This window comes from Monodelphis domestica, chromosome 6 (genome assembly GCF_027887165.1).
Source record: "Monodelphis domestica isolate mMonDom1 chromosome 6, mMonDom1.pri, whole genome shotgun sequence".
Lineage (NCBI taxonomy): Eukaryota > Metazoa > Chordata > Mammalia > Didelphimorphia > Didelphidae > Monodelphis > Monodelphis domestica.
The window spans coordinates 9,368,320-9,383,999 of record NC_077232.1 but is presented as its reverse complement, the minus strand read 5'-3'; the positions used below and the strand labels follow the sequence as shown (position 1 = coordinate 9,383,999).

The 15,680-nt window shown below is 54.0% G+C and overlaps 2 protein-coding genes across 4 annotated transcripts; one reads left to right on the top strand and one right to left on the bottom strand.

Moving 5' to 3' along the window:
- BAD (BCL2 associated agonist of cell death) lies at positions 1–3,441 on the bottom strand. 2 transcript variants are annotated; one of them, XM_001380520.4, is made up of 4 exons: positions 3,290–3,441; positions 2,290–2,438; positions 748–974; positions 1–555 (listed from the first exon to the last, which is right to left on the bottom strand). In XM_001380520.4, exons 1-4 carry the CDS (start codon positions 3,424–3,426, stop codon positions 430–432), a joined length of 639 nt encoding a protein of 212 aa, XP_001380557.3. In that variant the 5' UTR covers positions 3,427–3,441; the 3' UTR covers positions 1–429. The 2 variants fall into 2 exon arrangements, with proteins under 2 accessions (XP_001380557.3, XP_016282891.2); XM_016427405.2 differs by having other exon boundaries at positions 2,290–2,464; positions 3,290–3,384.
- On the top strand, positions 1,567–10,316 carry GPR137 (G protein-coupled receptor 137). Of its 2 annotated transcripts, none has more exons than XM_007506675.3 (8): positions 1,567–1,666; positions 7,706–8,128; positions 8,218–8,267; positions 8,633–8,858; positions 9,026–9,175; positions 9,333–9,461; positions 9,576–9,694; positions 9,947–10,316. In XM_007506675.3, the coding sequence occupies exons 2-8, from the start codon at positions 7,763–7,765 to the stop codon at positions 10,107–10,109; spliced, it is 1,203 nt and encodes a 400-aa protein (XP_007506737.1). In that variant the 5' UTR covers positions 1,567–1,666; positions 7,706–7,762; the 3' UTR covers positions 10,110–10,316. The 2 variants fall into 2 exon arrangements, with proteins under 2 accessions (XP_007506737.1, XP_007506736.1); XM_007506674.3 differs by lacking the exon at positions 1,567–1,666 and adding an exon at positions 6,781–7,392.
- Positions 10,317–15,680: the final 5,364 nt, after the last annotated feature.

Below are 15,680 nucleotides of genomic sequence, written 5' to 3'. Positions count from 1 at the left end.
TGACACCACAACAAACGACCTCAGTTTTATTGCCTCGTGCACACAGAGAACCCATGTGTCTGCCTTCAAAGCAGTTTCTTGGGGGGGAAATGGTTAACCTCGGCTCCTTGTTCACAAGGCGCAGGCGCAGTGAGGCCCCGCCCAGAAGCCGATAATTGGGGGGCGGGCCTGGAAGACGAATTGCAGAGTCGCTTCTGGTGGCGGCCATGTTGGTTGTGGGCGAAAACAGCCGGCCGACAGTGTTGATCCCAGCACCCTAGTTCCCCAAATGCTTCCCGCAGCTGAGGATTCCAGTCGCGGGAGAGGCTCCCTGACGCCCTGAAAATTTGCGCTTCTTCCCGGCCCCTGGAAGTAGGGGAAGGGCACTTCCGCCCTTACCCAACATGGCCGTCAAACTACTTCAGCATCGCAGTGCTTAGAAAGAGGAGGTTAGTGGGAAGGACCGGCGCCCCCTTTCCCCAAATTCCGCCCGAACCAAGACTGGACGGTGCGGGTCCAACCGTGGCTCCGACGCATCTGGCTCGCAGTGCCGGCGCTCTTCGGGCGCGGAAGTCCCTGTTAGAGGTGTAAAGAGCAAAGGCTTCAAGGGATAGGCCAACGCGGGCGTGTGTCCCACCCGACTCCCTCCTTTGCCCCTCGCTTCTGGTCGCCCACTTCCTGGCCCGTCTCCCTTTCTCAGACCTTCGGGAACGCCGCGACTACAAAGACCAACATGCCCCGCGGCCGTCAGGCTCCCTCTACGGGTACCTTGAAGCTGCAATCGAACTCGTCGCTCATTCTGCGGAGCTCGCTGCCATATCGCCGCGCGGCCCAGAGGATAGGGGGTGCAGAGCTGGAGCGGCTCCGGAACAGGCCCCGGTCCTCCTCCGCCTCGGCCCGCTCTGCCTGGGCTCCGGCCTCGGGACCCACCTCCACCGCCGGCCCCTCCCGGAGTGGGGGGTAGGAGATCAGGCGGGGCCGCCTGTCCCCCGCGCCTGGGAAGAATTCATTCATGCATTCCCGCCATCATTAATTCATCCTAATATCATTAGTTTCCCTTTGGCTCTCCCACGTGGGCCTCTCTCTAACGCACAGGTCCCGGACTCCTCCCCAGCCTCCCCTTCCCTTCCACTGACCCACTCTTGCCCCTGCCTCCTGTCGGCACTAATTAAGTGCCTACTGTATACTTGGGCTGGGGGTGCAAAAGGAGGCCCCTTCGGGGCCCTCACAGCACCTGCAGGTCGGGTCTCAGGCCCTCACCTGGCCTGTTCATTCAGCTCCCAGCCCTGTCCCTACGGCCAGCACAAACCCCTGGAGGATTGGAGAGGCCCCTGTGGGGCCAGAAATCGGCCTCAGCTTGAGGTCCCCTCAGACCCCTGCATCATCTTCTGCCTCCCCCATCTTGTCCTCATTAAAGCTTGTTTCCCAACCCTCCCCTCCTAGTCTCCATACTGCCGGGCTACGGCAGTCAGGGCCAGGCGGTGGAGGCCGCCCGGCCGGGGTTTAAGGCTGCAGAGTTCCCTGCCCGGGTCAGCCAGGTCCGAACTGCTCCCCTAACGCCCAGACATTCTCGTCCCAACAGGGCGCTGCTGACCGGTAGAAGCCCCAGGAGAGAGAGGAAGGGCCTGGCCCAGGGCACCCCGGCCTCGGGTGCTTCTCCAGCTCATCGGACGTTGGGAGAAAGGAGGCAAGGAGGGCGCCACGAGGGGCCCAGAGGGGCACCCGGGAAGGGCCGAGCGCTCCAGACTGGCAGGGCCACAGCGGGGGGGTGTCCAGGTGGCCGGGGACCCCCAGAACTCCTCATCACCCGCTCTCTAGGGAGATGGGGGCACCTCAGTCAGCGGGCAGGGAGGTCCTGGGTTCCAATCTGGCCTCGGTCCCTGCCGGCTGGGCTGGCCTTAGAAGCCCTTTACAACCCACAGGGCAGCATGTGGGAGAGGTTTGTGGGGGGGGGGGGGGGAATCACTTGGCCAGGGTCCCAGAGCTGAGACTTGAACCCGGGGCCTGGGCTCCCATAAAGGAAGGCTCTCCCAAGCCGAGGAGGGCAGACTTGGGCCAGGTCACGGATGCCCCCATCTCCCTTCCCACACTAGTGGATGCCCCGAGCCTCAGTTTCCCCATCTGTAAGTTGGGGAGGAGAGTAGCCCCTGCCTCCCGGGGCAGGTCCGGCTGGGCCATGGGTGGGGTGGGGGGGTGTCACCCGGAGAGGAAGTGTCTGAGGCTGGATTCGAACCTGGGACCTGCCATCTCCAGGCCTCCGCCAAGGCCTTTAGTTTCCCATCTGGGGAATGGGCTGTCCCGGGCACCTACCCTCGTGGCGCTGGGCTCCAGGGGCTGCGGAGCTGCGTCTGCCTGGCCCCCCGGGCTGCCCCGGCGCCCGATCAGAGCCGTCTTCCTGCTCGCCCGGCTCAAACTCTGGGATCTGAAACATGCTCACGGGGCGGGAGACATCGTCCGGCCTGGGGAGGAGAGAGACAGTGGCCGGCTGGCCGCAGGGGCCCCCCCATCCTCAGGGTCCTCAAGGAAAGTGAGGCCAAAGAGGAGGCCCCCCGGGTCAGCCCTGGCACAAGAGGGCCAGGCTGGGGGCCTCCAGCCCAGGAAGAAGGCCGGCAGGGGCCGCCTCTCCTCTGCCTGACACATGGGCTTCATCGGCTTCCTGAGTGGTTTTTGTTCCTGCCAGATACAGGGAGGGAAGTTCTAGGGGAGGATTTGAACCCAGAGCCCTGATTGGAGAGACAGAACTCTTCCTACTGCCCCAGACACGTGGAGGACGGAGGGAAGAGCCCGAGGGATGGGGGGGGGGGGCAGTGACTCCAGCTCTTGGGACTTCCAGGCCAAAGTTCTGGGGCTCCGCCCGCCTCCAGCACCGCCCCCCTCCCCCCGCCGGTCAGATATTTACTTCCATTTGACAGAAGAGAAAACAGGCCTGGCGGGGCGGCGACTCGCCCAAGCCCCCTCCCAGTCAGCGTGACCCCAAACAGTGGGGGGAGGGCAGGGCCGGCCCCGAAGAACAGGCTGGGGCGGCAATTCCCTCCGGAGGGGGAATTCCTTCCTGGAGAGCCCTCCCCTCCCGGCACCAGGGGGGCGGGAAGTAGAGCCCGGATCCTCTTCTCCATTGGACAGAGGAGGAAACTGAGGCAGGGCCTGCCGGCGCCTCCATCCCTCCCGAGTCTCTTCCCCGCGGGGCATTCCCGAGAATTTCCCCGCCTGCCGGCCTGCCTGGCTCCCCCCTGCCCCGCCCTGCCGGGCCCGCCTTCGGCCCCGATCCCGGCCCCGGCTCCGGCCCCGGCCCCGGCCGAAGGACGCTTACCAGGAGGGGGTCTCCGACTCCCGAGGGGCAGCAGCCAGGTCCCTGTGCTCGGCTCCCGGGCTCTCTCCTCCCCCTCCTCCTCTCTCCTGTTTCGGTGGGAGCCCAGCCCCCGTTGCCTGGGTGAGAGAAACTGTCATGAACCTGACCCAATCAGCGCCCGCGATGTCACCCCCGGCTGCGAGGGAAGGCCCCGCCTCCCAGCCCCTCTGGCCGCAGGCTCCTCCTCTCCCAGCCCCGGGGCCAGCCTCCCTCCCGCTCTGGCTTCTTCCTCTGGCTCTGGGCTTGCTTCCTCTGAGGCTCCAGCGCCGGGAAGTGGGGCGGCCGAGATTGCGGGAGCCCCGAAGGCCGGCTGCCCAAGCTCCCCGCCCCTGCCAGATGGACGCTGGAAGGGAAGCTCCCTGAGGGCAGTTCACGTCTTCTTTCCCACCCTGCCCCGGGATATGCTTGTTGCCTGACTGGGAAAACCCACTGAGACACAGGTGACTTGCCCAAGGCCACTTGGAGAAGGCCGAAGAGACCCGGTTTGAACCCAGATGCTCCCTCCCTCCCTATCCAGAGGGGGAGGCTGGAGGCCCCCTCTATTCCCCACTTCCTCCCCCTCCTGACTGCCTGGACCCATCAGGTAGTGATTTTCTTTGTCTCTGTCTGGAAATTGGCTTGCCTGGGCCCCTGAGAACAGTGCTAGCCTCTGTAAAGGGGGGGACCGAAAGCCTGGGCCCTTCTCTTCCCAGTGTGGCCCTTCCTCTCTTTGAGACTTCCCCATTTATCCTGGATGGACAGAGCTCTGAGCCGAACTCTGGGTGGCCTTAGCACTGACCAGTGCCCAGCACACAGTAGGTCCTTAAGACATGTTTGTTGACTGACTGAGTGACTCCTAGAAAGCTCAGCACATCAACTTGGAAAAACACAGAACCACTAAAGTAGTCATAAAACCAAATCTTTAATCAGGAAAAGAGACAAATCTTTCCTATCCGGCTGCCACATAGCCCGGGCTCTGGGGCTCTGGGAAAGATGATTCCCCCAAGAGCAATAGACTTGGGGGACCTCTATGCCTTTTGGGGAATTGAGGACTGCAAACATCCTGGGACAGGATTGGGAAGGAGGCTGGAGCCAGGGGCTGGCTAACTTACAAGGGGCACAAAAAGGGGGGTGGTCTTGGGAATGGATCTCTGATAGGATGGGGGACAAAAAGGGCGATTGAGGTTGGGGGCTTTTCTGTCACTCCTAGGCCACACTAGGCCAGGCAGGGTCTTCCCCTAAAGGCAAGTTCCAAGAGTCAAAGGCAGCTGGCGGCCATTGTTTTGGTTGGGGCCTGTGAGATCCTCAACCGAGGGAACTTCTGGCTTCTACTGATGGGAACATGCAAGGCCAGGTACAGCACCCTGGCTGAGGCTGGAGAATGTCCTTGGGGGAGTTGTTTCCCTCTGTGGGCCTTACTTTCCTCATTGGTAAAGAGCTCCAAAGTCCCTTTTGGCCCCAGATCTGTGGTCCTAAACTGGAATACTTTTAGGTCATCTTATAGGGCTGCTTAGAGGTTAAGCAGTGACTTGCCCAAGGCCATATATCCAGGATATGTTAGAGGCTGGACTTGGACTTCCTGACTGCGATCCTGGCTTTCTAGTGACACCTCCATGCTGCCTTTTATGTTCTCAGTGTCATTAATGTGATTATAATGATCATATATGGAATGAAATAGGGCAGCCAGGTGGTACTGGGCCTGGAGTCAGGAAGCCTCAAATTCCTGAGTTCGAATCTGACCTCAAGCACTTGCTAGCTGTGTGGCACCAGCAAGTCACTTCACTCTATCTGCCTCAGTTTCGTCATTTGTAAAATGAGCTAGAGAAGGAAATAGCAAACTACTCCAGTATCTCTGCCAAGAAAAGCCCAAATAAGAGTCACCAGACAGGGTAGGAATGACTTGATAACACCAATAGTGAACTAATTCCCCCTCCCCTCTTCTGTGTATACCCTAGGGAGTCCCAATGGGCTAAATGACCCAGGAAATTAATGGGGAAGTCCTTCAGATACAAGTCAAGCATTCCCCAACCTCTCAGAAGCTTGGAATAATTCAAATGCATAGAACAAACACCCACTAGTTCTGACTAAATCCAAACTGCCAAATTCCCCTCCTCCAATCAGTCTGAGAGAAAACAGTGCCTGAATTTCCCAAGAGTAAGAGGCCGTGTTTGATTCTGAGGACCCAAAGAGAAGAAATAGGATGTTTTTAAAAACTCTGCCTACCTCCTCACCTTCCCTCGGGGGAAGACACCTAAATCTGGAGACTGGGCAAATATAAGATCTACATGCACGTAATCCACAGAAGTTCCTCTCAGGGAGTCCCCTGAGCCCTTCCAGGAACCTAGTCTACCCCAGGAATCCTTGTTCAATAAGGAGCTGAGCTAGAGAAGAGAGGAGAGTGTAGCAGGTGTAAATAGGGGGGATAGATGGCCTGGGGTGTCAGGAGGACAAAAAACAAGCTAGGGGATTTTACCAGAATCGATTGGATGAAAGAATGGGGGGAGGGGGTTGTGATGGGAAGATTAAGGGTGTGACCATCCATCTCTGCACAACTGGGGCCAGGGGGGAGTCGAGGCCTTTCCATTGCAGGGCTGTGAGTTGCATTGCAAACCCCTCCTCCCCCCAAGCAGGCCAGCACACTCCATTGTACTTTAGGTTTAGGTTGGCTCTTCCCCTTTGGGCCTGGCATGTATTTGTGAGATTTGCCCACTGACTCCTCTTCATTCGAGCATCTTTGCTGCAGGGAGAGGGGAGAGGATTTGTCAAACCCTTTGCTAGCCTTAAGAGCTGGCTGATAGTAAAGGAGAAGCCCACCGATTGGGGCTCATGTGTGGATGCTCTCCGAGGAGAGCTGACCCCACTCTTACCCCCAGCGCCCTGGCTGTAGAAGTAAGTATTCCTCTGCCACCTAACCAGTCAGGGCCAGCCCAGGTGGGGAAGCGAGCCCAGAGGGGTGCTATGGTTGTAATTAATGGCTCCTGTAATGAAAGGCCAGGCTGCCACAAGGATCCTTAAAGTAATGAGAAGCACTACGAGGCTCCTCCCCTAGGTGCATCCACACGTGCCGCAGCGGCCCAAGGCGTGGCTCCAGGACATCTGCACCCAAAGGGTTAACTCCTGGGCGGGCAGTGGCTGGCCGCCATCTTGGATAGGGGCGGAAGTCCGTTACTCTGGGTCTGAAGGGAATGAAACCAGTCCAAGCCCCTCAAGACCTACTGAAGGCACCACCCTGCGTTCGGGGGTAGGGGGTGGGGCCAAGTCTGAGGGCGAGGATTGGCTGAAAAGGAGCCAGGGCTCGGAGGCTGGAAAAGCGGTAGCTTCCTGGTCTCCACGGTGACGGCCCCTCCTCCCCTAGGCGCCCTTCCGAAGCGCAGCACGCGGCCATTCCCGGTCGTGTCTACGCCAGCGGCAGCGCGCGCGCTCTCGGCACCCGGGGCGGGGCGCTGCGCACCTTGCGTAGGGCCGGGCTCAGCGCATGCGCAGTGACCTCCGGAGGCGGAGGCGTTGGTGGAGGCGGGGGTGGAGCCCGGGACCCGGGGACCCGGGGAGCCGGGGAACCTGAGGCCGGGTCCCGGCAGCGGGGCCGGCTCCCCCGGATCGCGGCGCAGCGGAGTACAGCGGATCTGGCCCGAAGCCCGGGGACCCGGGCCGCGCGGGGCAGGACTCGTCTTGACGTGACGTGACGTGACGTGACGGGGCGCCTGAGGGAGGGCTAGGAGTCCCGGGGAGACCTTGACTTCCTCCTCGGAGTCCCTCGAGAGACCCCCGAGCCCCCCCACGGGGAAAGAAACCCTGGACCCACCCCCAGAGACCCTCAGACTGCAGCCCCTGACGGGGAGATCCCAGCTCTCCGGGGGGGCACTCGCTGCGGAGCGGGGGACGGCCCCCCGCGGACTCTTAGAGAGGGGGAGCCACCGGACTGGAGGCGGAGTTCCAGACCGGCACCCCCCCGTAACCTGGGTACCCCCCAGGTCTCGGGGGGGGGCAGTGACAGGCACCTCCCCCACCCCCAAGCCCGGAGAGGCCCAGAATTGTGGGGAAACCCATCCCACCGGGTGGGGAAACCCTCAGTCTTGGGAAGGGAGGTGAGGAGCTGTAGATCTGGCCGGGAAGGACTCCCCCCAGCCCTCTGGGGAAGGGAGGGGGGATTACCCAGAAAGGTGGGAAAGCCAGCATCTCCCTTCCCCTCCCCTCCCCAGTTTGCCCGTGTCCCCCTTTCCTCCCTTTGCTTCGGGCTGGGTTAGCTGCTTTAAGCAATGCCCAGCTTTGCCCTCCATCCCGTCTGTGAGGAAGAGAAGCTGGTGGGGGGTGGGGGGCGGCGAGGAGGGTTGGGCCCTGCCCCATGTGGATGATTCTCAGCCCCGGGTTTCTTAAGCTCTGTCTGTCTGTCTGATCCAGGCCTCAACTGCCTGGACTGGACCCTCCTGCTGTCTCATGCCCTTTGCCTTTTGACCCATGCCTGGCATGGAGGGCAACCTCTCCCGGCTGGTGCCTGCTGCAGGGCTGGTGCCTGCGCTGCCCCCAGCGGTGACTCTGGGGCTCACCGCTGCTTACACCACACTGTATGGCCTGCTCTTCCTCTCCGTCTATGCCCAGCTCTGGCTGGTGCTGCTCTATGGGCACAAACGGCTCAGCTATCAGACAGTGTTCCTGGCCCTGTGTCTGCTGTGGGCCGCCCTGCGCACCACCCTCTTCTCCTTCTACTTCCGAGACACTGCTCGAGCCAACCGCCTGGGACCCCTCCCCTTCTGGCTGCTTTATTGCTGCCCCGTGTGCCTCCAGTTTTTCACCCTCACGCTCATGAACCTCTACTTTGCCCAGGTAATGATGCCCAGGATTGGGGGCAGACGGCCAGGGGAGGGCACAGGCAGCCAGATCTGGCGCCGACACTTCCTGCCTTTTCGGCCCAGGTGGTGTTTAAGGCCAAGACAAAGCAGCACCCGGAGATGAGTCGGGGCCTGTGAGTATTCCCGGCGGGAGGCCCTCTCCCTCGGGAGTCCCAAGAACCGGACTAGGGGACGCGGTTCAGGCTGGCAGCTGTTAGTCTCAATTCTGGCCCATCATCCAGAGGGGGTTGTGGCTTGTCTAGAATTCAGACCAGGGATTCCACCAGGGCAGCCCCAGGTAGAACTAGCAGCTTTCTCGCTGGTGGTGGTGATGCCCGTCTGGTGCCCTCCTCCAGCCTGGCGGGTGCCCTAGGCCATTGCCTAGGAGTGTGGCCAGCACCCGGAGAGGCCTGTCCTGGGGGCGGTGATCCCCAAGGGCAAGGGTGACCTTAGGGGGGGCTGAGCTCGGGCAGGACTGACCAGAGCCTGTGGGTCGTAGGCTGGCCGTGCGGGGGGCATTTGTGGGGGCTTCGCTGCTCTTCCTGCTGGTGAATGTGCTGTGTGCCATGCTGTCCCGTCGGCGCCAAACACAGCCCTGGGCACTGCTGCTGGTTCGAGTGTTGGTCAGCGACTCGCTCTTTGTGATCTGTGCCCTCTCTCTGGCTGCCTGTCTCTGCCTGGTGGCTCGGCGGGCCCCCTCAACCAGCATCTACCTGGAGGCCAAGGTAGGGGCTTGCCTCAGGGCCTTCAGAGCTCATTTCAAGGGGAGAGTGGAGCCTGGACAGAGAGCTAGAGTCCACTGGGCCAGGGGGCCGGGCAGGATCTAGGAAGCTGGATGTAGATGGAGGGCATCAGTCTTCTGTCCTTGAGTAAGTGCCTCTCTGTGTGCTAGGGGACCAGTGTGTGCCAGGCTGCAGCCATGGGGGGTGCCATGGTCCTGCTGTATGCCAGCCGGGCCTGCTACAACCTGGCAGCCCTGGCGCTGGCCCCTCACAGCCGGCTGGACACCTTTGATTATGACTGGTACAACGTCTCTGACCAGGTGGGTGAGCTACTGGGTGGGTTCCTCTCTCCTCCCCCTTCTCGGTCCTTGGGGAGCCTTTAGCTGTCTTTCCCAAGACCCTGCCCAGGAACCCGGCTGAGACCTCCATGGTGCTGCTCTGGTATGTGTCCCTTTCCTCTCTCCCCTCCCCCATCAGGCTGACCTGGTGAATGACCTAGGGGACAAGGGTTACCTGGTATTTGGCCTCATCCTGTTTGTGTGGGAGCTGCTGCCCACCACCTTGCTTGTTGGCTTCTTTCGGGTACACCGGCCTCCACAGGACCTGGTAAGCTCCTCCTCTGCCCACTGTTTGAGGGGATCTGAAGGGGGTGGAGTAGAGCATCACCGAAGGGAGAGAGAACGTGCAGAGCCTCTAACCTGTTCTGACCTCTTTGCAAAGAGTACCAGCCGAATTATCAACGGGCAGGTGTTTGGTTCTCGATCTTACTTCTTTGACCGGGCTGGACATTGTGAAGATGAGGGAGGACCTTGGGAGCACAGCCGGGGAGAGAGTACCAGGTATGGGGGTGCATCTGAGGGGGTCAAGATGCCATGGTCCTCCTGTGACCTGTTGGTCTCTGGGATTGAAGAGCCTTAGGCCCAAGGGCATTGCCATCTCCCATGTCCCTGCTCTGGCAGTCTTAGCCGTCCTGCCTCCTGCCACTTGACCTTTCCCCTGGGACTAAAGGATAGTTCCCAGCTTGGATGGTCTGGGGCACCTCCATTGCTTGTTGGGGCCTGTGTGTTCAGTCACCCCATCTCTTCCTGCAGCCTGTCGGGAAGCCTGGGGGCTGGCAGCTGGTACAGTGCTATTGGGCGGGAGCCCGGCTGGTGTGGAGGAAACCAGACCCGAACGGCACCGCTCCTCTTCTCCCAGGTGGCTGGGCCTGCTGGCCACCATCACCACAGCCTCTACTCTACTCCACAGACATGAGTGCTTCCCCCACCCCCTGAGCTGTCCCCCTGCCCAGTCTGCAGCTTCTAGTGCTGGGTCCTGCTCCTCCACCACTCCCTCCAGCTGGTGGTGGCACTGTCTGCCAGATGCACATTGCATCCTGGCATGCTGCCCTAACTTGCATTGTGGAGCCAGCTACCTCTTCTGTGCCTCCTGCTCAATAAACAGTGCTGTGTCCCTGTTGGAGCTGTGGTGTGCTGCTGTCTTGACTCATAGGCTTGACTTCTAGGCTGTGACAAGGAAATCACTTTAAAAGACTGATATATATTAATTTAAGGTTGCCAAGGAATTCAGCTATGTAATTCCTAAATGAAAACTCAAGTCAGCCGTCAGCCTTTTATAGAGTTTAATTACAAACAGGAGGAAGAAAGGAATTAGAGATATATAGAGAGAGAGGGAGAGAGAAAGGGGAGAGAAGGGAATAGGGCTTAAATACTCCTTCTGTTTAGGCTGGGCCAAAAGGCCCAAGCCCTTAGATAGCTGGGGCAAAGAAAAGAGATCAGTCCCTATTACTCACGTGACCAAAATGGAGAAACAGTCTCAGAAGCCCCCACCTTCAACTTCCTTCAGAGCAAGCTTCTCAGAGCACCTCTCCAACCACTCAGAGCCAAAACTCTCCAACCACCCCTCAGTCCTCAGACCCCTCTATCTTTAAGGAACCCATCCAAGTTCCCTCCCCTCAGTTCTCACATCTACCAATCACTGTCCATCATTTTCCCTGTGCCAATGGTGGCTCTAGCTTAACCCAGGACCGCCCAGAGGTCTGTGGCTTTGCACATGTCTGTTGGAGGTCATATTCTCAAATAATTAAATCTTGATCTTTTGCTACAGCCCTTCCTAAATCCTGTTACCCTGAGTAGGGTAGAGATTGGAATAATTAAATTTTGATCTATGCTGCAGCCCTTCCTAAATCCTGTTAGGACTGAGTAGGGTGGAGATTGCAATTTCCAAGACCTGGTTCTGTCATTCCAAGTATCTCCATTGTATCAATTCTAAAATCAATCATGACTCAAAGAAATTCCTGTTCTATGCTTAAGCATAGGTCAAAGTCCTTTCCATTGTTCAGCAAAAGGTTTCTGTCCTAAAGTAATCTTAAGAAGGGAGGAGGAGGAACCTCCCATGCCAATGGGGTTCACATTCCAATAGCCAAGACCCACTATCAATAGGAAATTTTTCAAGTATGAAATTTCCCAATGGTGAAATTTCCAACATTTATAAGTCTAAGAAATTTTAAGGTTTACAAGGCTCTAACACTAGAAGGGAGAAGTCACCTGGGCCTATCTAGTGTTTTACAGGGTATAAAACTGAGTTCCAGAAAAACAAGGGGTTAATAACAGTCCCAGAGGAGCCCCAAGAAGCCAGGATTCTTCCCCTACTATTATGCATCCAGAGGTTCCCTCCTAACGACCCCTAACCTTGAAACAAAGGCCTGGCATGGAGGAAGAACCAACTTCTCTGTATCGGCTTCCCCTGGATTGGTATGGACTCAGGAGCTAAAAAACTAGAAGGGAGGCAGTTGAGCCTCTTCACTAAATGGCTCAGGTCTGAGTCAGCCTCCTTCCAAGTGAGGACAGGATACTATAATATTTAAAATTATGAGGCTGGTTGTAGTTTAATAATTTTATTAAATCAAAAGTAGAAGTAGTAGTAGTAAAGAGAGGGAAAAAGTAAGAAAGGTAGAGAGATACATAGCTTTCTAATTTATTGGCCACCATAATGGACCTGTAGCTACAACCCAGCAAGGGGCCACTCTGTTCCTTCACACACATGCCAAAGACCCCAACTTCCTGCCAGTCTCAATTTATAAGCTTCTTTCTCCACCCACTATCTCTCACAGGTTACATCTCAGGAACCAATCATAGTTTCTTAATTTGCCTGGGCCATGAGGGGGGTGGGGGTGGGGGGTGGGCAGTGCTTGTAGAATTATTGATTTGGTGTGTTGGCGATTTTATTTTCCTAAAATTAAAAGACTTAAACTTTGGAATGGAGGATAATTATACAATCCCCCCTTAGGAGGACATTGACCAATACTAGAATCACCTTGGGATAGATGCCTGAGTTATGGAGTAGATGAATCAATTCTCAAAAGAAAATAAAACCAATGGAAGAGAAAAAATTCTGGATAAAAATATATATCAAAATCATATGTGTATAAAATTATGAGTTAAAAGAATAAACCCGTAATAGGTCCTTGAAACACCAGCAAGGCCCAATTAAAGTGACATGTCCTACAAGCCTGTAGGACAGTTGCAGGAATATTGTGTTCACCCATAGGCAGCCAGGACTACAGGAAATGACCAAACTATAAAAGAGAAGGGACTAGATTTTGAAGTAAAAGAAGTATGATTCCCTAGTCTGATTTTACCTTCAATCTTAGGGAATGGGGAGCCAAAATGAAGGCCAAAGGAAGGTGCTTGTAGAAACCTGGCATAGGGAAGTCAGTACCTGAATATGTCCAACAGCCAGTTCCTCAAACTTCAAAACTTCCTCTGTCTTGGCACAGATCCTCATCAATCCTGCAAGGATTGTTGGTCTCCTTGACCTTGTGCTTCTTTTCACTGTGCAGTGGCTCTTTTGTGATTCTTCTGAAATTAGACATAATTATTAAAGTCCCATAATACTTAACCAATGGCAGGTTTCCATAGTCTAAGGCTTTGGGGTATGCATTGGTGTTAGGGCTAATAGATATTGTAAACTTATCCTTCAAAATCAAAAACATTCATACTGATTTAGTACTCAAGTACTAAAGGAGGAAAGAAAAAAAATCAAATATCCTATTGTAAATCTAAAGAAAAACAATAAAAATTCAGGAATTCATATTGCACATCCCATTTGACAATGGGGTCAGTCAAACAGGCATAATAAGTTTCTCACTCAAAAGCAAGCTCTGTTTCCCCTCTAACTTGCCTTTAATCCAAGGTGCGAGTGTACATACATTTTTTAAAAACAATACATAGCTAACAAAACCATACTTGCTGGAAGTGACATTGTATAATGGAACATCTTGGATTAATATGTAAACTTAAGAACAAAATTAAATCTTAAAACAAGCAGCAAATACAATATATGTGACAGGATACAGTCACTCTGTGTTAGCAGAGTACCTGTTTTACATGTGAGCAATGAGTCCAAGAGTCCTTTTCTCTAATTTTGATAGCTTTTGGAGTAGTTCATTGGAAATTATATACACCTTGTCTACTGGGTGTAGACAATCTGTATTAAAGATTGCTTTACAGAGACTTCACAATGGGGAGGGGGAATAGACTCAGTTAGCATTAATAAGACAGTGGGGTCTGAAAGGGCTTAAAATTCATTTCTAGACTCTTTGAGTACTCCAGAGTACCATCATTCATCTAGATTCCTTTGGCCACACCTCTGGTTATTTTGACTATTTCTCAGTAGTACTTCACAGCGATAATAGATTCCTTGGTGTGGTTCATTATGGTCTGAATTATAATTTACCTTATTACAATTACTGATTCTGTTAGAGGATCTATTATTGTTATTTCCTGAACTTCTTCTATTTTCCTGATTCCTCTTCTTGCAGTTCATAGTTACATGACCTTCCTTTCCACAAAAATAACATGTTAGTGGCTGCCTCATGAATTCCTTTAAAGGAACTATGACCTCTGTCTAACAGCTCCTTCTTTCACTTGTTCCTGTATTTCAGCTATTTCCTTCCTTAATTTCTCCTCTAATTCAGCTTTTTTTTCTTCTTTAACCTCTCCAGTAATTCAACATTCTCTCATCTTTTTTTGACCTCCAATCTTCTTTAGGGAACCCTAGTTCATCCCAACAACATAATACCTTATGCAATAGAAAACCCTCGGGCACTTTACTAGTTTTATTCTGTTTATTTCCCACAATGCAAAACAAAATTAGTTGAAACTACTGCTTTTGTTCTTTGAATATAGAAAAACCTCTACTCTCTCTTTCCTAATCAGTTTGGGGCTTCTGCTCTATCTGCTGTTGTCGAGGAGGAGCCCAACAGTAGCTGTGGTACTAGTCTATTACTGCTGAGGAATTTAAATAATTAAAGAATCCTAAAGCATTAAAAAAAAATTGAAACACAACTTCCTTTAATTTTATTGTAGAAAGCAACCAAACTAGAGTAGGGCTAAATAAGAAATCAAGCAAATCAATGGTAATTGATGCAAGGCAACTATACCAATAATAAATATATTTATAATAATTATTATTTTTAAAAGTATGTTTGAAATAATCAATCACTGAATTAGCATATCCAATTAACATTGCATTGAATTAGTTTGGTTTAATTTGGCCTTATTCAATTTAATAAAGTATTATTAATTTTAATTTATTAATAATGATTTTATTTCATTTTATTAAATTCAGTTTGATTTATTCAATTATATTTAATGTTTTAAAAATTGCCTGCAGTTTTACTTCTTGCCTGCAGATGGCGTGACACTAGTGTGTACTGACCAGGGTTTTTTCCAGGGCTAGAGGGGGGGGTGTCCTAAGGATTAGGAAGGAAAAATGGTGTGTTTGCAGAAAAGCCCTAGGGTGTTAGCGTTTGAGTGGAGGGCTGGAAAGGGCTTTTTACCTAAGGCCAAAAAGTGATAAGGAAGGTTTGGGAGAGCAAAAAACAGAAAAAGCAAAGGCTTTCTACCCAAGGCAAAACCAAACACAAAGGCACAAAATTTCCTTGAAGGCAAAGCCACCCCTCAGGGCAAGGTCTGAGGTTTAGTTCCAAGAGCTCCCTCCCTGCCTCTCTCCTCCCCCCTCCCCCAGGGGGCAAGTGGGCTGGCTCTAGGGATAAAAAGCCAGTGGCCACAGGCTTCCAGGTGGGGACTAGGGCACTAACTCTCAGGAGTACCGGGATCCTGGGGCTTGATCTGTATCCTGCCAGAGAGGACAAAAACAAACAAACAAAACAGAGAAAACAGCCTGGGGATGGGAAAAAACTTGGGTGGAGAGTACGGGCTGTGACCAGGGCCTCCAGCTGGGACTTTGCTCCACAGGGTCAGGAGGGCAGAGATTGAGGTGGCATGGGCCTGGAACCCCCTATGGTAGTCAGACAGCTTTAGGAATCTTGCTGTTGCTCCCTCAGTGCCCCCCCCCCCATATATGCTAATGCTAGAGGCATCTGGGGGCTCAGAAGGGGCCTTGGGGCCTAAAACCTACTCCCAGTAGCAAGATAATTTCCTTTAAAAGGCAAGAGATAGTTGAGATTTGGGTGCACCTAGTTTGGGCTCAGGAGTTCCATGTGATCACTGCCTGGCAATCAGAGATTGTTAGTTCTCACAACGTGGCTCTTTTGGGGCATAACAAAACAAAACTAAGTCTACTACCGTCCCCCAATACTCGACCCCTTCTCACCAATCCTTTTGGTTCAGAGCTCTGGCTCTCAAAGCTGTAGCTGTGGATTGTTGGCGACTTGGTGTTTTTTTTGGGGGGGGGTTATCTGACTCAGTTTCTAACACAATGACTTAAGAATAGTTTAGAGAGAGTAAAAAGTGAAGAAAAGGAGAGTTCTTACCCAACTTCATGGTCAGCCAGCTGTAATATTTAAAATTACGAGGCTGG